Source organism: Hyperolius riggenbachi, chromosome 8 (genome assembly GCF_040937935.1).
Source record: "Hyperolius riggenbachi isolate aHypRig1 chromosome 8, aHypRig1.pri, whole genome shotgun sequence".
NCBI lineage: Eukaryota > Metazoa > Chordata > Amphibia > Anura > Hyperoliidae > Hyperolius > Hyperolius riggenbachi.
Window position 1 is genome coordinate 46028479 of NC_090653.1, and position 18008 is coordinate 46046486.

General features: G+C 46.2%; 1 protein-coding gene across 4 annotated transcripts in view; it reads left to right on the top strand.

The window, feature by feature from the left end:
• Positions 1-18008, top strand: part of PRRC2A (proline rich coiled-coil 2A) — a 120007-nt gene that overhangs the window by 44343 nt on the left and 57656 nt on the right. For all 4 annotated transcript variants that reach the window (XM_068250360.1, XM_068250362.1, XM_068250361.1 and 1 more), the window contains exons 5-8: positions 5205-5277; positions 7359-7502; positions 8429-8610; positions 13626-13705. In XM_068250360.1, coding sequence (XP_068106461.1) covers positions 5205-5277; positions 7359-7502; positions 8429-8610; positions 13626-13705 — 479 coding nt within the window. The remainder of the gene's footprint in view (positions 1-5204; positions 5278-7358; positions 7503-8428; positions 8611-13625; positions 13706-18008) is intronic.

An 18008-nucleotide genomic window follows, 5' to 3' on the forward strand; every position in this document is an offset into this window, starting at 1 on the left:
TCAATGAAATGCTTACCATTCTGACATATGTTCACATTTATTGTACAATGTATGCAGCTTACAATTGGGCCACTCAAAGGCACTTCCTGCCAGTTTGATTGGCTGAATAGGTTAGCTGGTTATGCCGCCTCCTGCCTCAGGGCACTCTGGGAGCTCATGTGATGTCTGCTTACTTCAGGACATGCAACAAAAAATTCTGCAGATGTACCTTAGCAGCAGTAAAGATGTTACTACATGTGATACATTTCACAATGCAAATCAGGGTGAGGAAAGATTTTACAAAAGACAAACCTTTATTAGAATAGTCTTGACTATTGTAAAAAAAAAACAACTGTATAAGTAATTTTCACCCTTTGCGTACCAGCATTCTCTGGCCCCTCAAGGACTAGAGACTGCTGGTACCAGAAAATGGTGCTTACCGATGAATCACTGCACAGACCCGCCCCTCTCACCGCTCTTCCATTGCCGCAGGCCCCTCTCTCTGCTGTCTCTATGACGGCAGAGTACTGTCAGCTGGTCATGAGCCGCTTTCATTAGCTCCGTCTTATAGACTGAATGGCGAGTGAACTGCGGCAAGATCGGTGGGAGCGCATGGCGTGGCAGGTGAAATCTACGTCCTGTCAGAGCCGTGCAGCCACCTGCAGGACGGAGATTTCTACTGATGCGGTCCAGAAGAAGTTAAGCATTATAAATAATAGTAATAATCATTACTTTACATTTAGTAAGTTTCCTCTTTAAAGTGGACCTGAGACGACAAATGTAAAAGCATTTATACTTACCTGGGGTCTCCTGCAGCCCCCTTCAGGCCATGGGCTCTCTCGCTGTCCCCCGGGACGCTCCTTTCCTCTGCTGGCTGGGCCAGTCATTTTATCTTGTCTCCAGACCCAGCCGTGTGCACACTTCCGTCAGTAGTACTGCCAAAGAGCAGAATGCGCCTGGCCACAATAGTGAACCTAGACAAAATTATCGGGCCAGCCAGCGGAGTGCGGGGGGGGGGGGGGGGGGGATGGGTTGGGGCGCCCACGGCCTGAAGGGGAGGGTGAAGGAAGCTACAGGTAAGCCTAAATGCTTTTGTATTTTTTGTCTCGGGTTTCCTTTAAATGTTGGCTGGAATGGGGTCCTGAACACTAAGGCTTAACCTTCTTGCCGGTTATCCCGAGCTCAACTCGGGGTAACCTGCGCAGAAGGATTTCTCCGGCCCCGCTGGGCCGATTTTTCAATTTTTTTTTTTTTTTTTACTGCACGCAGCTAGCACTTTGCTAGCTGTGTGCATATTCAGATCGCCTTCGCCGCTACCCGCCGCGCCCCCCCCCCCCCCTCCAGACCCCTTGCACAGCCTGGCCAATCAGTGCCAGGCAGCGCTGAGGGGTGGATCGGGATTCCCTCTGACGTCCCGACGTCATCTCGCCCCGTCGCCATGGTGTCCGGGGGAAACCCAGCAGGAAATCCCGATCGGAGTGGGTAGGGGGATGCCGCTTGTCAGCGGCTATCATGTAGAAAGCCCTGGGCTCGCTACATGATTTTTTAAAAAAAAAATGTTTTTTTAAAAAGTGCTGCGCTGCCCCCTTGCCGTCAGAATTGGAACGGCAAGTGGGTTAAAGGAGAACTGTAGTGAGAGGAGGGACAGCAAAGGAATGGCTGAGTGTGGGATGATAGTGAGGGAGCAGGAGGATTTCAGGTGTCTGGAAGAAACCCCAGGTAAGTAAATGGTCATTTGTTTTTGTTTTTTTTACCTTAGGTTCACTTTACAAAGAAACTTTTAGCTATAGTATGCCCCCCCCCCCCCCCCAAAAAAAAACCCCACATATGTAAGTAGATCTATACTTGCTCTGCTTACATAACAGATGTATTGTAGTGTCCACGTTTTGATTTCTGAGATTTTTATACAGTAAGTGACAGGAATCCTGTTGCTGGCAGGAGCCATCTTGTGTCCTCCGACAAAAACCTCCCACTCCCTATCCATGTGAAACTATTTCATCACAATTTACAAAAGTTTTAATAAGGGCCTGTTTCCACTACACGCAGATTGGATACAGAATGGATGCAGAAAAACTGACTCCAGTGAATGCCTATGGGCCTGTTTCCACTAAACGTGATTTTTCTGATGCAGAATTTCCCATAGGCATTCATTGGAGTCAGTTTTTCTGCATCCATTCTGCATCCAATCTGCGTGTAGTGGAAACAGGCCCTAAGTGTTTTACGTAGGGTTTCCTGCGGTTTGGAAGCTTTTAAATGCTCTGTAACCAAGCAGTGCAGGCTTCTTACAAACGTGTTGTGTTTAATACTGAAACGTCTCATTTCAGAAGGACGAGAAAACCACTATGCAAAACAGTTTGGTTTTCAGTTTGTTTTCTTTGAAAGCATTCATATTTCATGTCACAGGTTTGTAAAGTGGATCTGAACTCAGATCTTCCTTTCTGCTCTAAAGGATTAGCAACATTATAATCTTTGGGGGTAAAAAAAAAACTAATTACAATTCATGGAAATCCTTAAAAATCCTTGGAAGGTTTAAAGAGAACCTGAAGCGAGAGGAATATGGAGGCTGCCATATTTATTTTCTTTTAAAGGACGTGAGAAGAATCTGGAGGCTCTCGTATTTATTTCTTTTTAAACAATACCAGTTGCCTGGCAGCCCTGCTGCTCTATTTGGCTGCAGTAGTGCCTGAATAACACCAGAAACAAGCATGCAGCTAAACTTGTCCGATCTGAAAATGTCAAACGCCTGATCTGCTGCGTGCTTGTTCAGGATCTATGGCTAAACGTATTAGAGGCAGAGGATCAGCAGGATAAGCAGGCAACTGGTATTGCTTAAAAGGAAGTAAATGGGGCAGCTTTCATATCCCTCTTGCTTCAGTTATCCTTTAAACAATACCAATTGCTTGGCTACCCTGCTGATTTTCTGTCTCTAATACTTTTAGCCATAGACTCTGTTCCTTGTTGCCGTACAATCACTTCTCCAGCCTTCACTCCTTGCTTTGTGAAAAGCACTAGGGCAGACAAGCAGGGTAGCTAGCTCACTGTGGCAGCCAGATCAGCGTAAAGCAGTAGCAAGTACCTGACAGGGGTGCTACGGGGCACACTACAGTGTTGGAGGACACAGGCAGAGGGTAGATGCTCTCTGAATACAGGGTATGCAGGAGAACAGAGGCTCCAAAAGGATAAAAGGAAGCTAAATGAGCTTAAAAACCAAATTCTTGGTAAATAGAGGAGGTAGTGGTGGACTTACCTCCTCCAAGTAGACACACAACGATAATATCAATATATTTTATTTATAAACTCCAAATGTGCAACGCGTTTCGCAGGTTTGATCCCGCTTCATCAGGCAATAACAACGGAGCAATAACATATGTGGTCAGTAGAAGAGCCAGGCACCTCCTCAATTTACCAAGAATTTGGTTCCTTTTATCCTTTTGGCGCCTCTGTTCTCCTGCATAAGTCCGCCCTGAGTGGAGGGTTGAACCCCCTTTTTCTCATCTACAGAGTGCGACTTCTTATTCCTGAGTGGGGTCAAGAAAATCTCCCCACCTGCCCTTCCAGTGGTTACCTAATGGTAACCCTGGTATGTGAGTATTAATATTTACTCTATTTAATAACCATTTACCGGTACATATTACACTATTGGGGCTCTTGGTGTTCCTTGTTTTTATCTGAATACAGGGTGGAAGGCACTCAGGGCTGGCTCTGAGTGCTGGAACACTCCACCCCCAAATGGGTGCTTAGCTCCGCCCCCCACATGCATATGCATTGATTCCCCAACACAGCATGACAGCAAAAAGAGAGAATGGAGATGCTGCACCACATGTGCTGAGTTCTGAGGTTGTCTGCTTCTATAGGAAAGACTGAGGCTTAACCCTTTCTGTGCTCCCTAAAAAGTTTAATCCAGTAAAAACGTCACTTTTTTATGATTTCCATTAATTATAATGAAGACATTTTTTCCCCTAAAGGTTATCATGCTGTGGTTTATCTTCTAGAGCAGAAAGGAAGTTTTGAGTTTAGATCCACTTAAAATAATTCCCACAGAGTGTAGCAAGGCAGCCTTTTCTGTAAACGAGTAAAACCATTCTTGGGTCTTAATTAAAAGGGCCAAAAACTGATGAAAATATATTGCGTGATTAATTAAGAGTCCCATTTTTAACACCCTTAAAGGGAACCTTAACTGATAGGGGGGTAAAGAGTTTTACTTACCTGGGGCTGTTACCAGCCCCCTGCAGCAGTCCTGTGTCCTCAGAGCCGCTCTGGAATCCTCTGGTCCCCCGCTGTCACTTAGTTTCGTTTTTGACGACTCACCAGTCGCCGGCCGCCATGCGTATTATTGGACGCATTCACCAATGCAATTAGCGTTGCCGCATTCCGCACGCGTAGATATGCGGCAACGCGTATTTTTGTACGCGTTGCGGTCCGCAATAGCGCTAATTGTATTGGTGAATGCGTCCAATAATACGCATGGCGGCCGGTGACTGGTGAGTCCTCAAAAACGAAACTAAGTGACAGCGGGGGAGTGGAGGATTCCAGAGCGGCGCCGAGGGCACAGGACTGCTGCAGGGGGCTGGTAATAGCCCCAGGTAAGTAAAACTCTTTACCCCCGTTCAGTTAAGGTTCCCTTTAAATAAGTGCATAGACAAGTGTACCTGAGGTGGGCAGAAGAGAAAATAATAAACATACATGGTGCTTCCTGCAGCCCCCTTCAGGCTGATCGCTCCCTCGCTGTCCTCCTGTGCTATCTGGATCTTCAGCAGTTTTCCAGAAAGTCCTCCAGTCGGTGCTGGTGCACTCTGGCCGCTCACACTCCATGTGGCTGGGAGCATCCTGTGCAATAGTACGGCGTAGAGCGTGACGGCGGAACGTATGACCAGGCAGCGCATGCACAGTACGCCCCAGACCGGAGGACTTTTCGGAGCAAATTGCAAAAGACCCAGAAGTCACAGTAGAACAGCGTGGGCGAGATCTCTAGGTGGGGGCTGGAGGACGCCCCAGGTATGTATATTTTTTTTTCTCTCCTGCCCATCTCAGGTTCCCTTTAAAGTAGATGATTTTCATTATGTAAAAAAGCCTTAGTTGCACCAGTAGTGGTGAACCATCCCGGAATGGCACAGAATGCAGCTGTAGTCTGCTGAACTTGGAGCAGGCCCTTTGTATTTAGCTAGACTGCAAGAATCATAAAAATGAATTGAATTCCTGTTTCCTGTACTCTTCTCTTATTTCAGCCCCCCCAACCAGCCGTCGCCGCGGTAAAGACTTGGGCGCAGGCCAGTACCACACATGGAGCACAAGGAGATGGTATGTGTCTTATAGCACCATTCTTCTCATTAACGTGTATTACCATTCTCAGAAACGAGACTGTACAGTGTTCAGTGCTGAACTCACAACTTTTTATTACATATAATTTGTTTTAGATCAGAATCCATTTTATTTGGCCAAATAAGTTTTTGTATTTAAAGGAGCTTGTCTTGGCAATTGCTTAAAGGAGACCAAAACCAAACATTTTTTTAATTCAAAATGTTTAGTTGCACTGCTCTGACCCATACAAAGATAAATACTTCTTCAAACCTATGAGCATTTCAGTGCATGCTTTTCACCCTTCTCTTTTCATAACTAGGGTTATACAGGTGGCAGCCATTAGCAATTCCTCCATTGCCGGACACCATCTACTCCACCAGTCTGCCGGATTCTGTCCCGGCAATATGAAAAAAAGGGAGGGGTTCCTCCAATAAATGTAAAATATTTTATATTTGTCATTATGCAGCTGAAAAAAGGCTGCTATTTATTATTATAATTTAGAAAATAGATTTTATTACTGAAATCGTGTATTTTTAGTTTGGGTCCACTTTAAAGAGGAGCTTTAACCCAGGGTTGGTCTTCATCCCAATCAGTAGCGCATACCCGAGTGCTGTAATCACAGCACAGGAGATTTGGGTGCACACTGAGTAACTTCGGCGCCGTCAGAAGATGGAGCAGAAGTTACATTTTAAAACACTATCATTTAGCCTCCAGCAATAACTGGAAGCCGAATTATATCATTCCCCACTATCCACATCAACCTAGAGGGGGAATAGTAATTAACACGGCCGGGACTTGTGCAGCAGCAGGATCAGCCATATACCGCTGTATCCTGCGCCCACATCTCCTGGCGCTGATTACATGTGTATGCACTGATGCCCACTTTCCCACAAGAAATCCTTACTTTTTCTTGAATGGATCATCTGATGTTGCTGATGTGTGGTGAAACCCCTCCCACAGTGTGATGTCAGGACCACAGCGCTGACCGTTTGCTATCTGTGAGCCTTGTTGCATTATGGGAAATAACGGCTTTTTCCAACTGCCATGCAACCAGTATCTCCCTCTGTGCATTGAACTCTCAGTAGCAAACCTTCTGTTCAGATCACCTGACAGAACTAAAGATGTCACCACCAGTGAGAGGAAAGATTTTACAATGGGCAAACACTGACTAAATAATCTATAAATGAAAATAGTAAAAAAAAATCAGCAGTTGTATTCATTGTTTCGGCCCAGTTCCTTTTTAACTATGATACTAGGACAGACAGTATAGATATTACACATTAAGGACAGTATAAAAGTTAAATTCCGCAGTTGTCTGAAAAGAGCTGCAGGCATCTGCTGTGCAGACTCCACACTACAGTGTATACCTAGTAAAAGAGCAGAGTAGATGGAAGGACTGGATGCTGAAGACTGGCAGATTTTAGTGGTGGGAGGAAAGATTGGACACCGGGTGCTGTAGATGGGAGCAGGGATTGGATGCTGGTGTTGAAGATGGCGAGGTTTCACTGGCGAAAGAGAAAGGATTGGGTGGCCAGTGCTGAGCCCAATGCTGATGACTGAAGACAAGGACTAGGCATAGATTAGGAGGGTTAGGGAATGGGGTAGAGGAAGAGTCAGGCTTATCTGCATCTTGAGCACTTAGCCTGTGAAAAAAAACCTAATCCCCCCCTCCTCCTCCCCTCTGCCTCTGAAATCTCTAGCTAGTAACACCTCCTCCTCCTGCCCAGAGTGAGCTCCCATGAGCCCTTGCTACTGCCAAGGCTCTCTGAAAACCTGTGGGTGTGGCTTGTTTAGTTTATAGGGAATTAGAGTATTAAAACAAAAAAGTATTTGGCTTGAGGAATGCCTTATAAACAATAGGAAAGGAACACAATTATGCAATGAGTAAAAGTTCACCTCGGATCCACTTTAAGTAGAGCTGTTGGGTTGGGGGAAGCGAAAAAAGCTTTATTGCATAGCCAAATAGTTTTCTTAGTGGCTGCAATGGAAAGCCCGCTCTTATATGTAATCATGGGAAGTTGCTTGTTGTAACATAGGTTGTATTTAAATGCATTATGAACCCTGTGCTCTGTCATCATTAGGTGGAAAGGCATCAAGCCGACTGTCGCCATTCTCTCGAGAGGAATTTCCAACCCTGCAGGCGGCTGGGGACCAGGACAAAAGTGGTCCCGACCAGAACACCTCCGCTGTGTCGTATGGGCCAGGACCAAGCCTCCGCCCCCAGAGTAAGGCTTGTGGTGTGTGCATGGCTGTCATCAGCCTGAAGGGGTGGGGGGGGGGGGGGAGACATTGTGATGTTAGGAGGGCCCCAATGTGGATAGACTTTGACTATTCTAATCGACAGTATTTCCTGATTGGATGGAAAGGTCATATCATGTGCACATGTTTATGATTGCTATTCCATCCAATCTCCCGTTCACTAGCAAGTTCCTTTTCCCGCCTTGCTGGAAGCCGGCACGATAAATTATATGCATATATAGAAGCCGTGTATATAGATTTTAATAGGGAGATCCTACCTTTTTAATAAGTAGTGCTCACGTGAAAACGTAAAAATAGTTTCTTTATTGAGCTTGTACTTGTAGACAACGCGTTTCACGGTGTAAGTCGCTTCCTCGGGTCAAATATCACAGGTTTGTTGTGATTGTGTAAAGCAGGGGTCTCAAACTCAATTTACCTGGGGGCCGCAGGAGGCAAAGTCAGGAAGAGGCTGGGCCGCATAAAGAATTTCACAATCGCGGCGCATCGCCGCCTCTGCCCGCCCCGCTCACTCTTCCTTCACAGATAGGGGTGGGGAGAGGCGGCGATCTGTGCGGCGATTGACGTCAGGAGGGGCAGAGCTGAAGCTGAAAGCTCTGCCCCTTCCAGGAAATGCCAGCGGATTGCCCCCCGGGCGATTTGGGGGCTCTGCAGCCCTCGTTTAGCGGCGGGGATGCGGCGGATTACTTGGGAGCATTGAAGCGAACTATAAGGAAGCTTTTGCCGGCGAGGGCCACAAAATATTGTATCGAGGGCCGCAAATGGCCCGCGGGCCGCGAGTTTGAGACCCCTGGTGTAAAGGTTGATCCATTTTAATGAATTTCTACTGGTGCTGATGAAATGCCATGTGCGCAGGTGATCTTACCAAGTTCCTTTTTCTTTTTCTGCCCCACAGATGCCATTTCCTGGAGGGACGGGGGCGGGAGGGGGGGGCTGGTTCCAGGCGCGCTGGATGGTGAAAGCCGGGAACCTCCTGACACGGCACACGCCCCCAACAGTGAGCCAGCCCCCCGCCCAGGGCTGCCTCCCCCTGCCCCCCAACAGTTCCCTCCATACCGGGGGATGCTCGCACCATTCGTGAGTATAAAGAAAGATTTGTTTCCTCGTGTTTTGGGTTTTTCTTTCTCCCTTTCTTGTCACATTTGATGCACCTGAATAGCCTGCTCATGTTCTAATGGTAATAAATCATCTTCTGTGTTTGAGTGCATTAATTTACAAGGGCTCATCCTGCACTTGTTTCATATTACAGCATTGTCCCACCACTGCCTGGGGCTGTGCAGTCAGTGGAATCTGTCCTGGAATGCTTATCCTGTCTAATGAGTGGAGGAGTTATCAGGACAGCTCCTTCCCCCATTGGACTGAATGTCAGAAGGCAGTCCAGAACCCACTTATACAAACAGGGCATACAAACAGGGCAGCCCAATGCAGAGGCAGGATGCTGTTGTACTTTGAAATGGGCTCCAGAACAAACCTTATTGTTAACACTGTGGCTGGATAGTGTACTGGATAAGGGCTCTGCCTTTGACATGGGAGACCAGGGTTCAAATTCTGGCTAGGGTCAGTACCTATTCAGTAAGAAGTCCTTAAACAAGACTCCTTAAAGAGACTTTGTAACTTTAAAAAGATCCCCTGGGGGGTACTCACCTCGGGTGGGGGAAGCCTCCGGATCCTAATGAGGCTTCCCACGCCGTCCTGCGTCCCACGGGGGTCTCGCTGCAGCCCTCTGAACAGCCGGCGACAGGCCCGACTGTAATTTCAATATTTACCTTTGCTGGCTCCAGCGGGGGCGCTGTGGCTGCATTCGGCTCGGAAATAGACGGAAATACCCGATCTCAGTCGGGTCCGCTCTACTGCGCAAGCGCCGGAGATTTACGCCTGCGCAGTAGAGCGGACCCGACGGCGATCGGGTATTTCCGCCTACTTCGGAGCCGACAGCCATCAGAGCGCCTGCGCAGGAGCCAGGAAGGTAAATATTATGTCACGGTTGTACGGAGGGCTGCAGCGAGACCCCCGAGGGACGCAGGACGGCGTGGGAAGCCTCATTAGGATCCTGAGGCTTCCCCCACCCGAGGTGAGTACCCCCCAGGGGACGTTTTGCCGTTACAGTTCCTCTTTAACACTACAGGATGGCCTCTTGAGCACATCCTTAGTGACTGCTGCTCTTGAGCACTTTGAGTCCAGCAGGAGAAAAGCACTATACAATCGTTAGGATTATTATTAAATGATCTGTACCATAGAAATATGTAAAACATTTTCTAGCTCTGATCTCTTTAGCTGTAGTAGTGTCCGAATCACACACCTGAAACAAGCGTGCAGCTAATCCAATCAAATATCTGTCAGAAACATCTGATCTGCATGCTTGTTCAGGATCTATGGCTAGTATTAGAATTCATAAGCAGCCTGCTATTCCCTGTCTGATTTTACATGCAGAGAATAGCTGTGAATTAGCGTGCCCCCCCCCTCCAATGGAAACAAATCTAAGGGCTCAGCCACACTATAAGCGCTTTGTGATTTGATTAGCGCTTTCTGAGCGCTTTATAAAAATCTCTCCCATTCACTTTCGTAAAAATCACCGCGATCACGTACGTGAAAAATCGCCGCGATTTTAATGAAAGTGAATGAATAATTTTTAAAAGAGCGTTCAGAAAGCGCTAATCAATCACAAGCGCTCAGAAAAGAGCGTATAGTGTGGCTGAGCCCTTAGAGTACTTATACACTATATCAGATGCTGTCAGTCGTAACTGAAAGTACAACTGATGTGCAAGGTTGTGTTCATGTTTCCCTGTGGCCTCTTTCACACTATACGCTGACATTTTGAAACTTTTTCACAATGCACTGCTATGGAGGAAAAAAGCACATTAAAACGCAACGTATAGCAACGCATTAAGTGTAAAAAGGCCCTAAGGGTCCTTTTACTCTATATCAGTTGCTCCCAGTTATAACTGAAAGGACTTTCAAAGTAATGTCCATGTTTCCCTATGGCTCAGTTCACACTATTCGCATTTTAACTGAAAGCTGTTTCACAATGCACTACTATGGAAAGTTAAAGCGCATCAGTTTTTCAGCATACAGTGTAAAAGAGGCCTAGGAGTTTCTTGTTGCAACACAGAAGGCGGTGAGAATACGTCTCCACTGGGGGCTTTGGCAGTTGTAAGAACAGCTGAGATATCAGTTTCCAATAGACATTGGATAGAAGGTAGCGAGCACTGGTACCAATCCCCTGTTCTGCATTTCCATGGCAAAGCACAGGTCCGCTATCAGGTAACAGTGACTGGAGACAGGACAGATGGCACGCCACATATGGGGCGGCTCAAAGCTCTATAGTCTTTATTAGTAATGATGGTAACTCAATCCGGGTCTCCCTTATAACAAGTTTCTAGTGACAGCTGGTGGCAAAGCCCCCCATATGCTACAAATGTGCACTCTGAAACTGTCTATCTCCTACCTCTGCTCTTCAGGACACGAAGGGTTCATACAATACACTGCTAAGCTTATAATTTAGTATTTATATGGTGCAGACATCTTCTGCAGCACTGTACAGGGTACATAGTCATGTCACTTAAAGGGAATTTAAATCGAAATAAAAAAAAAAATAGTTTACCTTACCTGGGGCTTCTATCAGCCCCCTGCAGTCGCACTGTGCCTTTGCTGTCACTAAGTGATATTCCAGTCCCCCGCAGTGCCCGTCTTTCGGCCGGGCGAGTTGGTGAGTTGATGGGCACTTTTCAGCCGGGGCCGTGTGCATTCTTGATCACGCTCCCTTTGCCAGGAGCGTTCTGTGCATGCGCAGTAGAAATTTCCCTGTACTGTGCATGTGCACATTGCTCTCATCCACGGGAGAGCAATCGGGAGGTGCGCAGACTGGGGCCACACATCCAAATGCAAAAGGGGTGCTGTGGAGGAATGGAGGATCGGTTAGTGGCGGGCACAGGGCAGCTGCAGGGGCCTTGTAGAAGGCCCCAGTAAGTGAAAATCATTTTTTTTTTCGTTTGTTTGGTTTTTTTTTGCGATTTAGGTTCAATTTCACTGTCCCTCAGACAGAGGGCTCACAGTGCGTTCCGCTGACCTTATTCAGAAGCTGTGGAAAGAACCTCAACACTTATCTTTTGTAGTGCAGTTTTCATAGATTAATTGCAGGATTAAATGTAAAGCCGTTCCATTTCATAAGAAGCTATTGTATTTCAGCTTGGCCACGCTGAAGGCCGTATGGGCTGTTTTTTTTTTTTTTTTTTTTTTCTGTAACTGGAGATACTTGAAAGAAAACTGTACTGAGGGATTGAAATGGAATTAATTGAAGCCCCTCTGAAAGCTATAGGCCTTCTGGGCTTAAATTTGATACAAAACTGACAAAAGCAGGTATTACTTGCAGCAGATGCCCCATAATAAAAGATTAGCAAGTGCAAATCCTCCATTACGGCAGCAGGTTTTCCCTGTGAAGAGTGGGGAGGGGCTGCATGGGTGTTTCCAGCAGTCCTGATCTCCACTCATTAGCAGGGTGTGTCCTCCATCCAGAAGTAGTAGCAGTGGAGTATTGTACCGTGTTATGGTGGCCATACATGGTACCATTTTTTTATACAATCTTAGGGCCTGTTCAGACTATGCGCGTTCCTAGCCGTTTTCAGGGAACACGTACGGGTACCAAAAACGCATAGAAACGGCTCCTAATGCTTTTGAATGGGCTAGTTCACATGTATGCGTATGAGACGCATACGTTTCTCATCCGCATTGCTGCACGCAGTTCTGTGCGTCACGCATAGAAACGGACGCAATGAAAGTCTATGGACGCGTATCAAAAACGCGTACTATTGCGTTTTTAGCGTACGTTTTCCTATGCGGTTCCCATAATTCTTTTTTTTCCCCTGGGTCACATGTTTGTGCAAAACGCAATAGAAAACGCATTCAAACGTTTCTTTGAATTTATACGCGTTCTACAAACGCAGCAAGTATGAACAGGCCCTTACCATTTCTATGTAGTATAAGGGTAAATTAAGTGAATATACTGAAAGGATAATTTAGGCAGTTCCCTTATATTACATAGAAATGGTAAGATTGTATGAAAAAATTGTACCATGTATGGCCAGCATTAGGCATCAATGAAAGAAATAAGTTTTGAGTTATGGTGCCCATACACGGTACAATAAAAACGTTCGATTTTCCCATTTATTCGATCTAAATGATCGAATTGAATGAAAGTTGAAAATATTTTTTTTTTCGATCAAGAAATTCGAACGATTATCCCGTTTTTTCGGGAAAAATGATCTAACATGCTGGAAAAATGTTTATATTCGATCTAATGGAATAAACGAACTAAATTATCTAATTGAAAAATTGTATCATGTATGGCCACCTTTAGGATGATACCATTTATTGGATAACTTAGAAGAAAGTTTACTCCTTTTCTTCACAGTTGGCTAATAAATGGTATCCTGATTCAAAACTTCTTTCTCCTTCTTCCAGTATGAGAGTTATGTTGTCTCCAGCTCGTTGAAGCAGTTGGGGGGGGGGGGGGGGCTACAATCAGCACAAATAAAAATTCCAACTAGTTTGGTGAGTGCTACGTTTGTGTCCATTTGGGCTGCAACAATTAATTGTGCTGCGTTCATTTTGAAGATAAGAGCACTTATTTCCAGAACAATACCTACAAGCATGAAACTGGCATGGTTGGGTATACATGTGCTCATTTGTGCTGCAAAAATCATCTTTTTATCCTTTATAGTTTTTGAGATATTCACATTTTTATAAAGGTCAAAAGTTCACTCGGCCCCCCCTACAACATCGCAAAGGCTAAGTGAACGATAGAAAGATCATTTTTGTAGCACAAATGAGCACATGCAGAGCACTACCCACCCATGCCAGTTTCATGCCTGTAGTTTGTTGTATGGGTGCTGGGTGATGGCATTGTTTGGAAATACGAAGTGCTATTATCTTCAAAATGAAAGCAGCACAAATGGGCACAAACGTAACACTAACCAAACGTGATGGAATTTTTATTTGTGCTGATTGTGGGGGGGTCAGCTCACCGAGCCATTGTCTCCTGCTATAAGGAAGGGCTGTGTGGGTTGTCAGACTGACAGATTTCTTCTTTCTTGCAGATGTATCCCCCATATTTGCCGTTCCCTCCTCCGTACGGGCCGCAGGGAGCCTTCCGCTTTCATGGACCTGATGCTCCCAGGTATTGAGGAACCTATGGTCTGCTCTTAGGTGCTGATTTATATCCATGTAGCTGGCATGGAAAGGAATCTTGCGCTAGTACCAGCCAATACCATTCCAGCTTTCACCATTCAGTTGTTGCCTGTCTGGACACAAAAATACAACATTTACTGTAAAAATGATTACTTTTGCTGACTAAACAGTTTCATTAGGCAGTTTTCAGAATTCTTAGTCCTGATGCTATGAGCATAGTCTTGTTTTTAACCTTTTTTTTTTTTTTTTTTTTATCATTCAGTTTTAGAATTGCTATAACAGGCCAGAGTCGGATTTGCCACAAGGCACTGTAGGCACATGCCTATAGGCGCCTGATGATGGAGAGGTGACTCACTTTCCTCTGTGAGTGGCTGTCTTTGTCTTCCTTGATGAGAACTCCCTTCAGTCAGTGACACTTGTAGCTACTTACTACTGAGGGTACCCTATGGCTACTTAATACTAAGGGGCACCTGTAGCTACCTATGACTGGCAAGGGAAGTAAGGGAGAAGTGACCGCTGGGACAGCCAGCACACTTGCGGTGCAGTTTGGCAGGAGTTTGTAGGGTCATGGAGGGTGAAGTCTGAAGTTTAAGGACATCTGTGCCCATAGGCTCCTGTGATGTAAATCCGGGCTTGGTTTGGGCTAAATCTCCTCTACGCTTAACGATTTTCCATACTACTGCACGGAGGGAGGAAGAAAAAGTGTTACTTACATGGGGCTTCTTCAAGATTTGATAGTCTTTCAGGTCCCACAAACTCCTCCTGGTCCCCTACAGTGTGCCACTGCCATCTCAGAAAGGTTCTAGAACTCCAGTCACAGCTACTGCGCATATTTAGGCCATGCGCTACCTCAATCACACTCTCATTGCTGGCAGCATTCTGTGCATGCGTAATGCATAAACACTTAAACTGTGCACAACGCTCCCGGCCACAGGGTCAAGGAAGCGCAAGGCTTGGGTCTTGCAGATGGCAAACTTTCTAAGAAGGGCAGCAGCGGCACCTGGGGAGTTGGGGGATCAGTTAGACTGCAGGGGGCTGGAAGAAAGCCTAGGTAAGTAAATCTGAACTTTTATAGCAGAGTAGCGGAGCAGTGTAATATTTATCTGCTCCAGCACAGCGTCATGTTTTTTCTGTTCTTCCTAGCAGCTGCACGCTCTGTGGTTCCTAGCAGCTGCATGCTCTGGTTCCATACCTCCGGCTTCCAATCACATGACATGCATTCAGAGTTAGAGGTACGCACCATAGTGCTTGCGGTTGCTGGGAAGAACAGAAGAGACCCAAAGCCGCACTGGCGCAGGTAAATATTACACTGCTCAGCTGCACTACTCCGCAGAACGGAGAGGAACAGGCTTCCACAGTCGTTATAGTTACACCACTTACTGGTAGTTTGAGACTAGTCATTAAATATTAATAAACCATTTGGCCCACAGCTTAGACTGTTTTAGATTTTGGCCTCTCACGTGACTGTACATATTCCAGCTGCAGTTCTTTTGCTATAAATTATATTCTTGTTAAAGAATTTTACATAAGGCAATACTACCCATGCACATTTTTTCAGCTTGAGTAAGGCTATATAGTGTTGGCCTGATAAAATATGAATGGGTTGTGAGAATAGTTTCTGGCAATGTATAGTAACTGGTGAAGTGTGACAGGCCACATGTGAAACAGGATCTCCACTGCACAGCTTAAAGTTCTTCATGTTCAGCTTCATAAATATTGTAATAACGGCAAAGTTGTGTCATGCGGCCTTGATCAGGGAATAGGGTTACTGTGTGTTGCACTGTGGTAAGAGCTTCTGTAGCAAGTATGTACTCGCTTACCAAGTCTTGTATAATGGTGGAAGCCTCCTCATTAGCCAAGCTGGACATATGTGAAGCCATAGTGCCAAGACCCTGATAAGTGCCCTTCTTCAGCTGCCTCTGATCATGACGATGCAGTGGAGGGACACACAAGAACTGTAATCTGCAGCGATTTAAGTGACCGTTCAAGGCCGAGGGCTGAACAAACCTATCTGCTACTACCGGCGCACCTGCTGCTTTGCAGGGGGAAAGGGAGAGATGACGAGAGAGGCTTCTGTGGGCTGGGTTAGGAAGAGAAAAAAGCGCTTCAGGGTTGATCAGATGTCGCTAAAGATCTAGTGACAATCTACCAACCCGCCCACCCTGAGAGCGTTGATAATGTAGCATGTGTACAGGGGGTGTGCCACACGTTCTAGTGATGTCCCTTAAAGAGAATCTGTACTCTAAAATTCTTACTATAAAAAGCATACCATTCTATTCATTATGTTCTCCTGGGCCCCTCTGTGCTGTTTCTGCCTCTCCCTGCTGCAATCCTGGCTTGTAATTGCCAGTTTTAGGCAGTGTTTACAAACAAGACATGGCTGCTAACCAGCACGTAATAGGCTGAGAGGAGCTCAGTCTGCGACTCACACAGAGCCTGCAGGGTGCCTGGAGAGGGTGTGTATAGCTTCTATCCTATCACAAGCAGAGCAGCACATTCCTGCCTGAGCCGGACAGAGCCGACAGAGGAAAGAAGATTAGATTATATAACAGAGATAATACAGCCACTGTGCAACTAGGAAAGGCTGCAGTAAGGCAGAGCCCATATTAGAGCAGGTATAGGAACGTATAGGATAGAAGAAATAAGGCTTAAAATTTTGTTACAGAGTCTCTTTAATGTCTGTTACACCGGATTTCAGAGTGATTATCAGTAGCAGAGTCCATTGGTCCTTTCCTCACCCCCTGCAATTGGAAGTTGCTCTGTCGTGCAGTGTATGTTGTCCCTCCCTCCCCTCCCCATCTCAACAGGCGCATTGCTCTCTATTGCAGGAGTTTCTCACGGATCATTGATTAGCTTTTTGTATGGGAGGTCACGGTCTATCCAAAACCTGTGCCCCAGGTGGGAGTGATTGGGGTCAGGTGTTTCTACTCCGATCTCTGCTCATGACAGTTGAAGTACTTGCACCCTATTTCGGCAGTTGGACTGAGCAATTGTTGTTTAGGGGTGCTTTCGAATACAAATAAAACCCTGAGAATCCCCATGTGGAGATGGGCCAGTCCGAAACCTTTCGGTTCTGTCAGGTTTTAACTGCTTACTTAGCTAGTTACATAGTACGGCTCTGTCGGTAGCGTCTGAGCTGCCGTGTTGTAAATCAGCTGTAGAGTTTCAGCAGTGAGCCAGTCCGTTGGATTCTTATCACTGACGCAGCTCAGATGTGTAGGGAGGTAGAGATGTGTTTAAAGAGACCCAGAGATGAAGTAATGTAAAGCTTTGATACTGGGGCTTCCTCCCGCCTCATAACCACGTCTAAGTCCCACGCCGTCCTCCCACGGTCTGCCTTTCAGCCGCGGTGAGCCCTGGTAACAGGCTCAGGCGATGCCGGTCTAGGTCTACTGAGCACATGGACTGACGTCTTTGAGCCTGTTACCAGGGCTCACCGCGGCTGGACGGCGTGGGACTTAGACGTGGTTATGAGGCGGGAGGAAGCCCCGGGTAAGTATCAAAGCTGTGCATTACTTCATCTCTGAGTCACTTTAGGGCCCATTCACACTTGTGTGTTTTTAGAGCGATTTCAGCACTGCTGAAAATCGCTAGCGGTTTGAAAAACGTGGGTACAATGAAAGTATATGGAAGTGTTCTCATCTAAGCGATTTGCTGAAACGCAAACGTGTTGCCTGCAGCATCTTCTGAGCGATTTTGGAGTGATTCTGCAGGCTAAATTGAACTAGAAATCACAAAATGCTAATCGCTTGAAAAACGCTGGAAAAAAACGCTTTCTACACAGTGAAAAATCGCTGGGAAATCCTTAGCGTTTAGCGATTTCTAGTGTGAAAGGAGCCTTAAAGCTACTTTTTTTTTTTTATACACACACACACACACACACACACACACACACACACACACACACACACACACACACACACACACACACACACACACACACACACACACACACACACACACACACACACACACACACACACACACACACACACACACACACACACACACACACACACACACACACACACACACACACACACACTCACACACTCTATGGTAAAAGTTATGCTGTCCTGTTGGGATAATGGAACAACATCATCTTGTTCTAGTGCCCTTTTAAAGGGAACCAGAGAGGATCTAACCAAAAGCTATTATACATACCTGGAGCTTCCTCCAGCCCCATACACGCTGATCGATCCCACGCCGCCATCCACCACTGCCCGCATCTATGAGAACCGGCTCCCGTCGCTGACGTCATCGGAGCCAGCTATGCAGGAGAAGTGCGCCCT